The sequence below is a fragment of the Mytilus trossulus genome, chromosome 7 (genome assembly GCF_036588685.1).
Source record: "Mytilus trossulus isolate FHL-02 chromosome 7, PNRI_Mtr1.1.1.hap1, whole genome shotgun sequence".
Classification (NCBI taxonomy): domain Eukaryota; kingdom Metazoa; phylum Mollusca; class Bivalvia; order Mytilida; family Mytilidae; genus Mytilus; species Mytilus trossulus.
Window position 1 is genome coordinate 79057441 of NC_086379.1, and position 18032 is coordinate 79075472.

Below are 18032 nucleotides of genomic sequence, written 5' to 3' on the forward strand. Positions count from 1 at the left end.
TATCAAGATAGTATCAAGGATTAGTAAAGAAGGCGAGACATTTCAGTGTGTGCACTCTTGTCTTTTTATTAAATGTTTGTTTGTTTTTTTCAGTCAGATCTACATTATCTGTCTGTTTTTTTAATTAAATGAATCGTAATAAGATTAAGTTGTACTTACAATTTGATGAATTTCACTGTTTTCACATTTCCATTTGTTTCTAGTTTTGGAAGTAAAGCTGTTGCATGGAAACCCACAATGATGAAACCTACAGAACAGAATCTACAAGCTGCATGGAAGTAAGCTTTACAATACACAAAGAATATTTAGAAATTTGGTTAAGAGAAAATTTAGAATTCAAAAATTAATGCAGTAATTGTGACTTATTTATAACACTTTTATAAAATTTGTTTATAAATTAATTTATAAAGATCTAGAGATTACATAAACGCATTATATTCATCTCACCTAAAACCCAAAAGGGTTAATCATGATTATTAGATACCCATTCAATATCATTCTTATTTCCCTAGTTGATTCATGTGTTCATTATTGTGTCACATGAATTTTCAAGCTGTCAGAAGTGGCAATAGCAATGAATGTACATGAATATCTTTCAATTTTAGTTAAACATTCCATTAATATTGATTTGCTTCTTAAGTCACAGACAATTTCATCTGTGTAGATTTTTATCGTATAACTATGAGATATTAATACTGTTTTAAATTTCCAGATGGATTTTAGACTTGCAGTGTGGAGGGAGCAGGAATTTCCTGTCAGCATTTAAATTGGCTGTAGAAAATGAAGAAGAAATCAAACATAAAATCAGTAAGTTATTATTGTTGGAAAAAACAAGCAAATGCAAGCTTATTATGAAAGTGAAATTAAATGATTTCTTTATTTGTAAGAAACTGACCAATTAATTATCTTATTAATTTGGGAACATGTAGCATATAAATCACTCATATTTTTGTTTTATAAAAACAAGAAGATGTAGTTTGATTGCCAATGAGAAAACTTTCCACATGAGACCAAATTACAAAGAAATGAACTAAAGGTCACTGTGAGGCTGAATGTTTATTCTTTTGATTTTTATTTGCCAAGTTGAACTTTTTTTTTGTACAAATAAATTCTCCGGTATTATATGGTTTTAAACTGACATATGTGAGAGAGGGATTAACAAAGACTTGATATAAAAATCATGTGGTATGATTTAACCATCACATGCAGAAAATTGTCACTACTTCAGTACTTGCATACCACCGAATTTATTGTGTCTTATTGAGTATTGTCAACATGTGATATCTAAGATTTGAAATAGTCACTGTACTTGTTGATGAATTTTACAGTTACAATGGTAATTTTATGGATGAAAGAATAATAAAAAGAAACTCCATGAAAGTATAATTGAATTTATGTTTAAATTAACTTCCATTTTACAAAATATACAATATTGATTCAACGTTTTACTTCTGCTTCATAGTTCCAGAAGGCATTTACCTTTTCACCAGTGGAGTTCCAGATCAAAGTCAAGATATGTGTATGTCCTACATTGAACAGGCAACCAGTGGGCGGGGGATCAAACTTCACTGCATTTTATTCAATGTTGATGATTATGATGCTAATGGTGCTATACCTGGTCGCTATGCCAACATCACACGGACGGGAGAATGCTTACGTAATATGGCACATTGTAGTGGTGGTAGATTCCATTGGTTTAGAGAAACAGGTAAAAACCAATAAAAACACTTGTTTTAAGTCATCAGAAAATTCATGGTTTAATGCATTTATATTTTATTTGTGCAGTCGATAATATTACCGTAACTTCTTTGCCTAAAATATATAGGCTTGAATGAAACAAACAATAATATCATATTGCTGATAACCCAACACAGCATTTTACAAACAATGCAATCTGCTTTTAATTATTTTTTAACCTTCAAAATTCAATTTTAACTATAGAGATGTTTTGAATATTACCTCTAATGAGTTAAATCTTTTAATTTCCCAGGTATAATAGAGAGTGATGATATCCAATACATAACAACAGAGATAGACAAAGCTATGAACTTCTCCAGAAAAGTACAAATCCTCATTGATTCTGTCAAAAAGAAGTACAGAAATAGATATGTAAGTTTTGTTTGTACAGAAATAGATATGTAAGTTTTGTTTGTACAGAAATATATATGTAAGTTTTGTTTGTACAGAAATAGATATGTAAGTTTTGTTTGTACAGAAATAAATATGTTAGTTTTGTTTACAGTGTATATTTTAAGGGTTGTCAAAACTCCTTAAGCAATAAAAGCTAATCAGAATGAACTGAAATCATATTTAAATGTTTTCTTTTGTCCTAAGGTGAATATAAAAAATATTTGTTTTGTTAGTTTTATGATGCTTATAAAGATATGTGCATCAAATATTAGAATGCAGGTTTTTATTATTGCCATACTCACACAGTGTTATTCTTCACATTATCAAATTAGGGAATTTACAGTAATCTTTTTGTTATAGACTAGGCCATTAGACTATACAGTATGGATTTTCTCATTGTTGAAAGCCATACTGTGGCTTTAAATAACGTATATCCTCTTCATTTGAACTCTAGTGGATAGTTGTCTCATTAGCAATCATAGCACATCTCCATATTTTTATATAGTCATTGGAATATATTTTTCAGAATAACCTTTAGGGGTGAAAACTTTTAAACAATAACATGTTCCCTTATGTTTAACTTGCTTAACATTATAGAACCACCAATATATGGATGACATAAAAGCATTGCCAGCCCCTGAGTCATTCAAACTTAGAGCCATTATGTCTGGTGGATCTCCAAACCATTCTCACTCAGCAAGATCAGAAAAACAGGTAAAAATTGTAGGATTCCTGATTTTTTTTAACATTTTTTCATATTGGTTATTAATTTTTCTTATTATTGACTGAGAAAATTGTCTAACTAAATTTCCATTGTAAAAGGTTATTGTCGATTCAGTTATAGATAGAGTTCCCACAAAATAAATAATTATTTTTCCATTTTGTTGCTGCCTTTTTAATTGGGAAAACATATTATTCATTACAATCATTGTAAAGGTGTAATACTACCATTGATTTTTCACTATTAGTCTTTGTTAAATTGGCACTTTTAAAAAAATTGTACAGTATTTACCTTTATTTCAACCAAAGAAATACTTTGCATGTGTAAAGTTTAATCCTTTCCAGTGACACAGTGAAAATTTCACACTACATCTCATTGCATATAAGAAAATAATCATCACCGGAAGTAAACAACCCAATTTTTACACTGTTATTTACTGGTTACTTGATCTGGTAACTATGTAACCTTAACGTTCCAAAATATTTTATAAGACCATCAAATAAAAAAAGAATGATGCATTCAGACATCCAACATACATATTTACGACTCAGAAAAATTTAAGTGCATTGAAATGCAGGGTTAATTTTCTACAACTGTCAAATTCAAGGGAATATTTTTTTAGGCCTACTTTCGTATGCAACCGGATGTGGCGTACCATGATTTGGTGGTATTACACCTAAAGAACACCTAAATATCAAATAAACTTAATGTAATTTTTTTCCCTCCAATTGCAAGTTATTTCAAGCATAACTGTCAAGTTTTGTCTCAGTCAGAGCTATAGTTTCAGAGAATATCACTATAATGTAAGGCCATATCCTACGGCAATTTCAGTCTAATTTCTTCGAAAAATCCTCATTTCAGTGTATCATTATAAAATGCAGTGTTGACTACTGTCTGATGATAAACTCATGATCTATGCATTCAAACAATTAAATAGAATACAAAAGACAACTTTAAGATGATAAACAATTTTATTGCACCTTTTAGAGTTCATTTGAAGGTCTGTTTTGGTCTGTTTTGGTCCATTTTTCCTCCTTCCTTCCTTTTTCATCAAAACTTGATATCTTTTGTCTAAAAATTAAAACAAATGTGATTATTTCCCCACAAAAATTAAATAAATATAATGTTAAATCAATAATTAAAGTGTTTTAGCTGAGAGAACTGTCTCTATAAATGTTAACAGTCTACACGGAGGTTTCTATAAGCCCTTGTTTGTAACTTGAGTTTTTGGTCTGTTCGCCTAGTGTGACAAATAACAGTTCCCTTTCAGTCAATCATTTATTGTTACTGGTATCAAAGTCTTTTTATTTACTCATAACAGTATATTTCTGATAGATTTATACAAAGAGTCAACTTTCTTGTATTTTACATTAAAAAATGGGGAAAAAGAGTAATAAAAAAAAAACCTCAAAATGTTTTTAAAAAGGGGTATGTCCCTTGGAATGCTGGTACTAAAAATAATTGGTAAGAATTATAAAGTTTAAGTATGTGAAACTGGATTCTGATGTGTATAAATCCAGGGCAAATAAGTGTTTAGATGATTTATTGTCTGTGCAAAATGTAGACGGCACAATGGCAAATTGTAAACTTTTGCGGCCAAAAAAACCCCAAAAAACATGATGATAGTTGATACTTACTGTAATGCTAAAGTGTCATCTGCAGACCAATTCACATATAAGATTTTTCAACAGAATGCTCTTCAGAACATGGTTAACACTGAAATAAAAAATTCACATGTTGTATAAACAAAAATGTAAAGGTAATTTAAAATTTAACACAGTAAACTAAATACAGCTTTGTCTGTCCACCCATTTGGGTTAGAAAACACCTGTAAACCCCCATTTCAAGGCAATTTTACCTCAAACGTGCTTTCTGTGTCTAAATCCATTCCGAATTGTCCATGTTTACAATGTATGAACTGGTTTATTTATAACTTTTAAAAATGAAAGTACAATAAGGTCACGAGTGCACATATGGTTTCCCTAAATAGGTGTAATACTACCATTGATTTTTCCCTATTAGTCTTTGTTAAATTGGCACTTTTAAAAAAATTGTACAGTATTTACCTTTATTTCAACCAAAGAAATACTTTGCATGTGTAAAGTTTAATCCTTTCCAGTGACACAGTGAAAATTTCACACTACATTTCATTGCATATAAGAAAATAATCATCACCGGAAGTAAACAACCCAATTTTTACACTGTTATTTACTGGTTACTTGATCTGGTAACTATGTAACCTTAACGTTCCAAAATATTTTATAAAACCATCAAATAAAAAAAGAATGATGCATTCAGACATCCAACATACATATTTACGACTCAGAAAAATTTAAGTGCTTTGAAATGCAGGGTTAATTTTCTACAACTGTCAAATTCAAGGGAATATTTTTTTAGGCCTACTTTTGTATGCAACCGGATGTGGCATACCATGATTTGGTGGTATTACACCTAAACAGCTCTATATTTAATATAATTTTAAAGGACAATCTTTTAAATTACTTTATCAACAGGAGACAGCAGAAACAGAAGCCAAACGTGCCCTTCATCTTAGACGTCCAATGAGTGCTCCACGGATCAGGGATCAGACCAAATCTGAAGGTAAGGGTAACAACTATAACAATAATAGCATGCAATATAAGAACAAGACCCTAAAAAAGGTTGACCTGTTTTTTTTAGGGGTACATTGCTGTCAATTTCAATTTTTCTTTCTCTATAACTTATGGATTTTAATTGTTTCAGAGTATCATCCTACTTCTTGGTTGCCGGGATACTAAAGCTGCAAAAACTAATTTGTAATATTGAATGTTAGTGGAAATTATGAATCCATTCATTAAAATATGCAACTGTAAAATAACCTTGTCCACATCATATATAATAATTGTCTATAATATTGCAATTTTTAATAAAGATATGTATAATTTATGTTTCAGTTTTTAAAGAAAGACCAAAATCAGCAACTAAAGATCCAATGAAACATGTTAAATCTAAAAAGATAATGACTGGAAGTTTCTTCCTGGATAATAAACAGCCTGGTGGTGATGGAACAGGTCAATATTTAATATGTCTTCATTCAGATTGTAATAATTTATATTTGGATGTAACACGTCTTCTGATTGGCTGACGTTATTTTGTTATCATAGACATAATTAAGTCATGTGACCGTGACGTCATCAACGTTTTTTCATGGTTTTCTACGATTTAAAATGGAATTTAGAATTAAATTATAAGAAATGACTGTAATATTTTTTATTTCTATTCGAAATAACATAAAAAATGTGGTGCACCTTGTTAAATAACCCGCTACGTGCATTATTCAGTGTGTACCAAATTTTTTATGTTATTTCTTCATAGACAGAAAAAAAATTACAGTCATTCCTTAAATAGATTTAAGTTATTTTCATTATAAACATTGTTTTAATGACTTTGTTCATTTAGTTGCAGATACATTTGTATACAGTTACTTGAAATCAATTAGTTTTTAGACATTTCCAGAAGATTTAATTAGGACTGACTTTGATATATTTCTGACGTACTTTGGTTAACAATAATTATTTATCATGAATTTTGAATTTCTGTTGCATTAGTGAATATTCTGTTTAAATATTTTAATGATTTATATCTCTCTAAATTCAAGAATGGTGATTATGAAATGAAGAACATTTTTAAGGGACCGTAAGAATTAAAAAAAAAAATGCTCAAAATATTTTAAGGTAAGCAATGTTCAATGATCCAGAACTCAGATTAGTATTAATCTTGATTTGTAGAATGATTAGTAAAATGAGATCATGTTTCATTGATAATGACAATAATATAAGCCCACCTAAAGTTTATGTTCTATTATATTTGTTTACAGGATCTGTATATAAGAAATATCCTGGCAATAAATCTGTAAGAAAGAACATCAACCGCATTATTATACCAGATATAGAAGATGTTGTAACTACCAAAGAGGTTAGTATCTTAATGTTAAAAGCACAAAATCTTGTCAAATTGTTATTAAATTTAACAAAGGTTTATATGGTGCAAACTTTGGTAATCATTTTTATTTGTTTTGTTTTGGTATAATGCAGATCTTAGTATTTAGCAGTTAGAGGGTAGTGATATTTTCAGAAGATAAGAAAAAGATTAATAAAGAAAATCCCAATAACTTATACACATGTATTATATTTATCAAAAACATTTTGCTTAGGGTATGATTTGGCAGAAATATTTCAAGGTCTATATATATTATTTTTAAGGTTAAATAAGTAATAAATAGGTCATCAATAGTGGCAGAATCAATACAAGAAGATAACAGCGTGTTTACATCTCTATATAAGTTGTTTTTCAAAACTGTAAACTTAGAATTTGGGAAGATTTGGTACTTGAACTGGTCATTCCTGTTAGTTGACTCATAATTCAGACAGTATTCATTTGATGTTGTCTTCAGGAATTAGAATAACGATACAATATACAGTTCATACAAGTAAAATAAGGGGGATAGTTCATGACAAATAAATTTAATTTGGTTTGCAATTCTAATGTTTAAGAACAATATTGAGACAATATAGGAAAATGCTGAATAATTTTATGACATAGATGATTTTATATACTTTAGTGGATGAGATTGTACAGTTTATCAAGATTGAAGTTGGACCTGAACAAGCTGATTTCTGGACCTGATTGTAAACATACAGAAGACAATGTCAAAGCTTTACATAAACAAGTTTCAGCCAAGTATGTATGCATATGATTGAAACCTGATATATTATACATAATAATTTGATAAAAAAATAGTTTCATTAATTATTATCCAGTAGACTTCAAGTTAAAACAACTTGAAAAGACCTGTAAAACTGGGAAAAAACAAAAACTCTGGAGGAAAATATTGAAAGTTAAAATTCCATTGCAACATTTTATTTCACTAAAGGCCTCACATGAGGCATGATAGTACAACAATATAACAAATAAGATATAATGCATGAACAAACATATTTACAAATGCATGAATAAATGGGAAGGTAAATATCATTTGTAAACTGACATTACAATTTTACAAAACTTAGCTAAGCCAACAAAAACAAATTCCCAAAGTTTAAAAAAAAATTGAATAACCTCCCTTGTGCTTAATAATTGATCCTTCAAAATTGGAACCTGTATGTTAAACAGGTAATCATGTACGCTTTTTTTGGAAGATAGGAATGGGGCAGCATAGTAAATGTAATTTAGAGACTTTAGAATTATTGTCACTTTTTTTAAAAATACTTTTCTTACTTTATTTAGATACTGTGAAATATTCCCAAGTATAAATGTGAAAGGAACAATAAAACATCTACAGTTACTACCACATGAACTGAAGGAGTATGAGGCACAAACAGAGAAAGTATTGAAGAGATATTTAAAGAGATTACAATGGCTTCTAAGTGGTATGTAAAATAATTAAATAATTTGAATAGTACACCAAAACAGGAATCATTTATTTATACATGTTTGAAAATCTTTGAAACCAAAGAGAATTTGGTGTAATCCAGATCTGGTTCAAAAATTACATCAGATATAAACCAATATGTTAAATCTCTAAGACAATCAGAAATATTTCTGTGATCTGTAATTTACATATATATTATATCTTTGTCAATGAAATGTAAATGAATTAACCATGAACAAGGATAAAATAACAGGTGTTTCAGAATATTTACAGTACACAATCAATTTGCTGACTTGTAATTTTATGTTTCAGGTAGCAGGAGAGTGTTTGGAAATATAGTTCATACAAAGTGTATGATCCTTGTTGATACATCAGGCTCTATGGATCCATACATGAATGAGCTCAAACAAGAACTGGCATCACTTGTATGGGATCAACTCTACAGGCTTGGTGCTAGGTCAGTATATTGAAATTGTTCAGCTGGGTTTAAATTTAAACAAAGAACTATTGAAAACAATGATTGCACTCAGCAATAAAAAGTGTTCATTTAAAACACTCTAGAGAAATAGATTTTTGTAACATTCAATTTTTGATAGCTCTTATTTAGAACATGTATGGTACCAGTAGCATGAATATCTGAATAAGATTGAAGTATTACTTTTCTAAATGAGTATGCCTTAATTTTTGTTTAAATACCTAATGCATGATGAACATTTGTAATACTGTAAATTCAGAAATTATTGCGAGGTTTTTATTTTTGGCAAAAATGTGAGTAGTAAACACAATAATTTAAACTCGCATTTCGAACTATATTATAAGATTAAAATCGCATTTAAGTCTAAAATACAAAAATCGCAATAACAAATGCACGCAATAATTACTGAATTTACAGTAGATGGAACGAATTAAACTAAATATATTTTAAAAGTCATTTGATATAACTCATAAAGATGAAAACACTTGATTTAATATCAACTGACTTTATTTCATTTCAGATTCAATGTTGTGAGGTTTTCTGGAAATTGTGAGAATTGGTTTGACAGATTACAGCCAGCAACACAAGAAAACTGTCATGATGCTGTTAACTGGTCATCCAAGTTTAAAGCTTCTGGCAATACATGTACATTGGAAGCACTCAAGGTGCGATATTTACTTGGAAAGTTGAGAGTTATATGTGCAGAAAAGCTTCCATCACATCTACATATGTTCTTAAGTTTTAGGAATTACCAGGATTACTAAGAAACAATCAACCAGCATTTGTTTTATAAACCTTTTCGAAAAAGGAAAATATGTTTTGAAATGGAATTCAGCTTTTTTATCAATGTTTTTTGGCAACAATGACAGAAATATCAATAGTTCTTATTTACTTTATAGGACCCAACCCACAATGGGCTATACTCAATTTATTCAAATCCCAAAACTAACAATAACCCTAACCTTACCCTAGTACTTGCCTTAAAAAAAGTAAGAAAAACCCTACCCTAAAGTAAAGGGTCCCCTAAAGTAAATGAAAACAACAACAAACTCATTTCCCTTAATATGAAATTCTTTATGTGTGACAAAATGAGAAAAAAATTTAAAATGCTCACCAATGTAATCAAATATTCTATACAAAATTTGATAGCTTAGGTCAAAAGAGAAGTTTAAATGTCACAGAGATATTAAAAATTGCAATAATGAGCATTTTATTATGTTTATTTGACAGATGGCTTTTGATGATCCAGAGATAGAAGCTATTTACATGTTAACTGATGGCAAACCTGATACTAGTACCTCACTTATACTGAGAGAGGTCGGAGAATGGAATAATGAAAGAAACATCCAGATCAACACAATATCATTTAACTGTTCTGACAGGTAAGACTTACACGCTAGTACATCACTTATACATAGAAATTTCCTGACTCAGTGACAACATGTACAAGTTAGGAATAACTGAAGTTTCCGGAATGTAATTGAAACTCGAGTTGATGCATATGTGAAAAAGTGTTATGATAACTTCAATAGTTTAGATTTTCTTAATACTGTCACCTTTTTATGGCCAGATTTTTATTTGTATATGCTAGTAAGACAATTTGGGTATTTTTTAACAGAAAAGTTTCATACTTTTTCATTATAAATTACAGCACTGCCAACAATTTCCTGAAGTTATTAGCTACACAAACAGGAGGAAGATTCCACATGTGCCACAGTGATTTTGATGCTCAATTATTTGCACACAAACTACTTACTGAAGGCTTTGGAGATACAGAGGTAAGACAGTGCTCAATACATTATACACATATGCTGTAAAAATACTGGTACTTCAAATGTCAAATGTTACTGTATTGTACTATAAAATAACACTGCAATTAAGTATATCATAGATATATTACTGTGACGAAAAACGGAGAGGACGGTCGAGTAACAGGAAGAACTAAGAATGCCCGAAGCCTGAACCTGACGACGACGAATGAAAGTGATGGCAATTTCCTAATACTCCTGTAGTACTCCGCTTTCTCTCAGGTTAATTCTCCAAGTATTGTTAAGTTTCAGGTAGTGTTGTCCTGAGAATGTTCCTGGTCACATAAATTATAAATGGATCCTTGAGTAGTGTATAACTAAAAGAAACTCGAAGTCTATGATAAGTTCAACTTGTATTAAAAAGACATGTGGAATATACGCAATTTAACAATGCATAGTATACGGACGGTATTACAATAAATTCACCCTGCAGACTACAAAACTCTTGTCTTCTAACTACTCTAAAATAATGCCTAACCCCCTATTTATACTCCCCCAATTAACCTGAATAATCATAAAACAATTAACTCTCTTAACCAATGAAAAAGTGACACATAACTTGGTAGGGCAAGTAGGGCACCTGGTAGGGCACTACAGCTCCAGTGGAAGGGCTGGTAGGGCACCTGGTAGGGCTCTGCAAACTAGGTCAACAAAACAGGATATGTCTGTCATTAATAGTTCAATAACAATTATGAAACAAAGAACAACCTTTAAAAAAACAGTGGGGTGACTAATTATAACTGACAAACATATATATGAATGATGAAACTTGATTACCCCGCCTTAAAAAGAGCAAAGTAAATGATAACACTATTGCTATAACTGTAAATACATACAAAAACATATACATGATATAAATTCTTGAAAAGGGGGAGAATACCAAAATACAATATTCATTACACAGCTCCCCCTCTTAGCCCTGAACTTCCACTGTTCAGCAAGAAAAATGACACAATAAAAATGAATATGATACATGTACCTGATATCGATCATAATAATAATAATAAAAAAAAAAAAGATATGTGAGATAGTTTTTGGATTGAGTATTAACATATGATTTTGGCACGTTTAACATTATATAATCATGATACTTAATTATAACAAAAATATTTATCAATTGTCATGATTGTCAAATATTTATACATTTAGTATGGAACACTTTTTTTGGCATTATATTTCTCTCTCTCATTAAAAACAACATAAATAAATGAAATTAATGAAAATGTAAAATATGGTACCGTTTTAAGATAAAGGTGAATAAATTAGCACCGGAATGATACAAGTAATTAAGTTAGCACCGGAATGATACATGTAATTAAGTTTAAAAAAAAAATGTAATACTTAACACACTTGAATAAAATAAATTATTCTGTTTCTCTAAAATTAGTATAAACACATCAAAATAAATGGAATGTGTACTCACATTATGCTTTTTTTATACATGTTAATAAAACAGTAAAGCTATATAAAAAAAAAAAAACACAGGACGGTATAAATCTCCTTATACGACTAGAAATAAACTATATATATGGCACATATATGGACTTAGGACACCAATCATAGGGACCTAGGCACCATGAGAATCGAAATATGTATTAAGCAACATTGATGCACCAAAAAGGACATTCAATGTACAAAAATTCAACAACAACAAAAAAAAAATAGATATAGAAAAACATGATAAACCCTTTTCTTTACATGTATACTTACACGTACAGTTACAAGTAAGATATAAAAAGTTCCATATAATAATAAAAAAAAACTGTCCACGCACATAGTGCAAACAAAATAAGTCTCTAGTTAATCAATAGGTTCAACCACAACTTCCGTCCTGCGCAAAGCCTCGGCATGTTCGCACAGCTCTTCCTCCATGTGGCGAATAAAGCCGCGCCAATCGAAACTTCTGGGATCATAATGAGTTGAAGTGGCGAAGTTGTGTTCCCTTCTCACTGAGGAGACTCCATTTTTAGTCGATCTAATAGTTATCAGTGACAAATTTACAATCTCTACACTATCTATATGGGATTCTCCTTCCTCATCTGAATTGCTAGCCGTGGTACTACTATTTGAGTCAGAAATATAAATGTCATCAGGCTCTAAACTAGTTCCTCCTGAAGCACTGCCACTGTGACCAGCACCCTCCTGTGCCGATTCAATATCGAACTCGGAGGCATCCTCCTGGAGGATTACCTCATCCACAAATTCCTGTTCCTCCGGAACTTCTGGGCTGCTGGCTCCAGGGACATTTTCCTCTTCCGCTACTTTTAATTTTTTCTCTTGTGGGCCACATGTCTCGATATTTTCTCGTGGGGTATAACCCGAGTAAGCATCTCGGGACATGCCCCTTGCTTCCTCTACTGTTCTCTTATGAGTACTTTGTAGATGAATCAACAGATACTCCCTCCGGAAAAATATGCGGTCGCAATTTGTCTCATTGCAACCGACATACCTTACGTTGCTATTATGTACGGCGTTTATATATCTTTTTAAATTTCTCCTGCTGGCATACTTTAAATCACAATATGAACAAACGACTTCTGGCATTTTGTATAAGGTAGAAATGTCCAAAAATCTCTTAGGCTTTTTAATGGTTCTTGTCCTTGTATTTCTTGATGCGGAAATGGTCATGTGATTTCTAATTCGCGCGCTTGGTCGGGCTGGTCAGGTACCTGATTCCGGGATTCCCAAATTAGTCGGGCCTGTATCAGAATGATTTTCACTTTCATTTGCCGAAACTGGTATAATTTCAGGGGGGCATATTTCTTTTTCTCCAATAATTCCTGGTAGATTTTCACTCACAAAACTATTTTCATCATCGAAGTCACCTGTAAACTTGGCTAAATCCGGGAATTCAACAGGGTGTTGCTCGGGCACATCGGGCATATCAGGACGGGCATTTGATTGATTAAACCAATCCAATTTTTTAGATCCCAAATACGGTTTTAAAATATCTCCATGAACAGTTACTTCTGGAGAATTCTTAGCACACTTTACTTTAAATGTGATGTCACTAAGCTTTTCAGTTATTACCCAAGGTCCAGTCCAATGACGAGCAATCTTGAGCTTAATCCCGGGAACATTTTTCTTTTGGTTTCTCCACACGAAGTCCCTGACATTATAGACGACTGGACGAACTTTAGCATCAAAAATGTTTTTCTGCCTCTCAGCAGCAGACTTTAAATTATTACGGGCTAATTCATGTGCTTCCCTCAAATTTTGTTCAAGTTTATTAACATACTCCGAAATAAAGTTTTCTTCCACATTGTCATCCGAGACAGTTTCAGTCATTAAATTTAATGGAAACGACATCTCCCGACCATATATCATGCGATGAGGTGTAATACCAGTGCTTTCCTGGGGCGTTGCATTATAAGCCATAACAATATAGTCTAAATGTTCATCCCAATCTTTTTGGTGTTTCTTAATATACTTCGAAAGTATATCATTGACGGTCCTATTCATTCTTTCAATCATGCCATCAGATCTTGGATGGAGGGGTGTCGTTCTAGTTTTATTTATTTCTAATAACTGACATAACTCTCTAAAAATAGCACTCTCATATTGTCGGCCTTGGTCAGAGTGAATTTCCACCGGGCAACCATATCTCTTTACCCATGCCCTAAATAAAATATCAGCTACGGTTTCTGCTCGCATATCAGGCATGGCATAAATTTCTGTTAATTTCGAAAAATAATCCCCTACTACCAAAATGTACTTATTCTTATTAATCGATGTAGGAAAAGGTCCAGCAATGTCACTCGCTATCCGTTCAAATGGGGCACCAACTACGTACGACTTCATCTGATGACGTTTCTTTGCCATCGGGCTTTTGCGTTCTCCGCATATTTCGCACTGCTGTATATATAACTTAATGGTTCCCTGCATATCTCGCCAGTAGAAGGGAGATAGCTTCGCCTTTTCATAAGTTTTCTTTATTCCTAAATGGGCACCTGTTCGAGCATCGTGTAAGTACCAGAGAATAGGATTTACTAATGACTCGGGTACGCAAATTTTCCATCGGCCTGTTTGGCCATTTCAACCCACTTCAAACACAATACATTATTTTTAATTTCCAAAAGCTCCCATTTGGCTAACCAAAATTTTAAATTCAAACCATAACCGCAAATTTCTTCCCAGGCGGGCTTTTCAATTTTATCTAAAGTTCAAAATTTTCCCTAAAATAATATCAGCTTCTTGTCGGGCTCTTACTGTCTCTAACCTCAGATCTATATTTGGCATCGGCTTTTGCTGGGCAATTTTTGGTCTGTTGCTCTTTCGTCCCCTCCTAACTAAAGGCGATTCTCCTGAATCAGGATTGACTACTACATCTGTATCGTTATTTCCTACACAGTCAAAGCTTGGTCTCGTATGGTCATCATGACTATCTGAGTTTTCAGAAACTACGTCTATGCTTTTCTCATCGCCCTCCTTCATATATTTAATTTCTGTTTCGATAGGACCCTCGTAGCCATAACCCCAAGGCATCTCGCATTGTTTACAAAATTCCCCATTATCAGTTACTAGCCGCGACATCGCATCTGCATTCCCATGGCGCACTCCTGGCCTGTGCTCAATTTTCATGTGAAATTGGCTCAGTTGCTGAATCCATCGATGTATCTGACCATCGGGCTCCCGAAAATTCTGAAGCCACGTCAGAGACCCATGATCAGTTCTTATACGGAACGGACGTCCTAAAAGATAATGTTTAAAATACTTAGTAAAATAAACAACAGCTAACATTTCTCTTCTTGTCACGCAATAGTTGCGTTCCGGCTTATCCAAACACCTACTACCGTACGCAATTACTCTCTCTTTCCCGTCCTGAATTTGGGATAAAACGGCTCCAATGGCATATGCGCTGGCATCAGTATCCAGTATAAACTCGGACCCGTCAGCCTGCAGAAATCCCAATATAGGTGCCGAAATTAACCTACTTTTCAGTCCTAGGAAAGCAGCTTCTGCATCTTTGTTCCAAGCAAATTTCTGGTTTTTCTTTGTAAGGTCAAACAGAGGCTTTGCAATTTTCGAAAAGTCCTTCACATATTTCCTATAATAGGAAGCTAAAATAAGAAAACTACGAACTTGTGTCACTGTCGCAGGTCTTCTTAACTGCAACAACTTTAGCTGGGTCGGTTTTAACCCCTTCAGTGGACACAATATGCCCCAAAAAGGATATTTCTTTTTGCAACATATGACACTTCTTCGGCTTTAACTTCAGACCTGCTTCTGTAAGTCGACCAAAAACTTTCTGAAGATTCAAAAGGTGTTCTTGGAACGATTTGCCAAATACTACTATGTCATCGAGATATAGTACAGCAACTCGCCACTGTAACCCAAACAGGGTCTTTTCTATAATTCTTTCAAAAGTACTAGCCGCATTACAAAGCCCAAACGGCATAGTCGTAAACTGGTACAGTCCTCCTCTAGGGGTAGCAAAAGCAGTCTTCTGTTTATCTTCCTCTACCATTGGCACTTGATGGTAGGCCATGTCCAGATCTAGTGAGGAAAACCACTCAGCCCCTCCTAGAGTATCTAAATTTTCGTCTATCCGTGTTAGGGGATAGGCGTCCTTTATGGTCTTTTCATTCAATTTTCGGTAATCTACGCACATCCGCCAACATCCATCTTTCTTCTGTACCATCACAACTTGTGATGACCACGGGCTTTCGGATTTTTCAATAAGACCTTTCTGTTCTAACTTCCTAACTTCGTCCTCCAATGCCTGCCTCTTGTACATTGGAATCCTCCTAGGTGGTTCTCTAATGGGCTTATCGTCTCTAAGTTTTATCTTGTGAGTGCCCATATTGGTCCGACCAACCTCACCCGGTTGGGCAAAACATTCCTGATGGGCGCCTAGAAAATTCTTAAACAATTCCGCTTGTTTTTCATCTAAATTCCTACAACCAATCTCAAACATTGGATGCAGGTGCTCAGGTATATTGCCTGTGCTCCTTGTAGCGTCCACTTCAACCTCACAAATATTCGACATTTCATTCATATCTATAACCGGCCCGACTCGACACACGGGCGTAAACAATGCCAGGTGTGTATGCCTATATACAATAACATCTGAAGAGCCTGGGTTATACACTCGGGTATATACCACTCCATCCGCTGAATCAACTAACGTTTTTGCCAACGCCAGTCCAAGCCGCTCCAGAAAAGGGCGCTCGGGCGTCAAAATACCCAAGGAGCTGGATGCACTACGATATTTAGCCTTGTTCGTTAATCCCGACTTGATTATAGCTTCATGTCTCGGTGGTACCATAACTGTCTCCAACGCTATAACCCTCCTAGATTTGGTCTCTTTTGACCCTTCCAAAGGTATTCTCTTACCTTTAATAACAAAACTGGACTCGTCATGGTCCCAGGTACAACGATAAGTCGAGATGAAATCCTCTCCTATTAAGTTGTTTCTCACTCCTCCAACAATAACCTCATGTTCGAAAACATTCTCACCAAACGTGATCATCATCTCCGCTTTGCCAAGACATCGCAGCGGCTGTCCGTTAGCGGCTACAAAATGACTGTCAACTGGACTTAACATGGGTTTGTCCAGTATTAAGTCAAACGTTTCATTGGTGATGAATGTACTCATGGCACCAGTATCTATTTTCCATTCGACTGTCGTGCCCTCGATCTGTCCTTTCACAACCATATTAGCAATTCCTCTTACTTTAACTTTCGGGGAAGGACTATCAATAGGAGTTTCAGGTTCCTTGGGCGTATCAACTACATGACCGTCGCTGCTACTCGTTTCTTTTACAATAACCTCTGAATCTTCTTTAAACTTCACCTTTCTCCTCTTCCTCCATCTTCTCTTTACTTTTACATCAACTTCTTTATTAGGCCTCCTTTGGGTAACCGATACTTGGCCCTCAGTATCGGTCACATCTAGTTTAACGGACTCGGCTCGGCTCCAACGGACAATGGTGCCGGCTCTTGCTGTCCGCCTCCATGGTCTGTTTGGATTCTACCAAACTGTGGGGCACCTCCCCTACCTCTCATAAAGCCTCGATTAAAGGGTCTCCCTCGGAACCCTCTACCATTATTATTCCAATTATATCTTCCTCGGCTGACGCCTCTATTATATTCATAATCATTTGTTTGCTCAGTAGAACCCGCCCTTGGAGGTTCACTGGCATCTATCATCATATTATCTCTATGTCTCACTTCATATATAGGCCTATTAACAGGTTTATCTTTAACTAAATCCTTTTCTCCAACTCTTAAACATTCCTCTTGCATTGCATTTATAACTGCTTCTTGCAAATTTTTAGGCCTTGTCCTTTTAACTGCCAGGCGAAAGTCTTCAGACTGACCGCACTTGTCCAGAAAAGCTTTCACAGCATTTTCTTCAACTATATCAGGATTCCCAGGGTAAGCTCTCCTGCATAGATCTTCAAGCGCCTGTCCAAAATCTCGTAAAGACTCTTTATCCCGCCTTCTTCTCATCTTAGCTTCGGCTATGTACTTCTCCTTCATGGC

The 18032-nt window shown here is 33.7% G+C and overlaps 1 protein-coding gene and 1 long non-coding RNA gene across 2 annotated transcripts in view; one reads left to right on the top strand and one right to left on the bottom strand.

The window, feature by feature from the left end:
• Positions 1 to 18032, top strand: part of LOC134725915 (von Willebrand factor A domain-containing protein 3A-like) — a 43426-nt gene that overhangs the window by 20081 nt on the left and 5313 nt on the right. Inside the window, exons 17-30 of the mRNA XM_063590203.1 lie at positions 204 to 278; positions 713 to 807; positions 1463 to 1708; positions 1991 to 2109; positions 2728 to 2844; positions 5365 to 5452; positions 5785 to 5901; positions 6708 to 6805; positions 7452 to 7570; positions 8117 to 8259; positions 8574 to 8718; positions 9257 to 9401; positions 9967 to 10118; positions 10388 to 10514. Of these exons, the coding sequence (XP_063446273.1) occupies positions 204 to 278; positions 713 to 807; positions 1463 to 1708; positions 1991 to 2109; positions 2728 to 2844; positions 5365 to 5452; positions 5785 to 5901; positions 6708 to 6805; positions 7452 to 7570; positions 8117 to 8259; positions 8574 to 8718; positions 9257 to 9401; positions 9967 to 10118; positions 10388 to 10514 (1786 nt within the window). The remainder of the gene's footprint in view (positions 1 to 203; positions 279 to 712; positions 808 to 1462; positions 1709 to 1990; positions 2110 to 2727; positions 2845 to 5364; positions 5453 to 5784; positions 5902 to 6707; positions 6806 to 7451; positions 7571 to 8116; positions 8260 to 8573; positions 8719 to 9256; positions 9402 to 9966; positions 10119 to 10387; positions 10515 to 18032) is intronic.
• Positions 3752 to 5106, bottom strand: LOC134725917 (uncharacterized). Its single transcript, XR_010108610.1, has 3 exons — positions 4918 to 5106; positions 4489 to 4567; positions 3752 to 3922 (listed from the first exon to the last, which is right to left on the bottom strand). It is a non-coding gene; the product is annotated as an uncharacterized LOC134725917 (long non-coding RNA).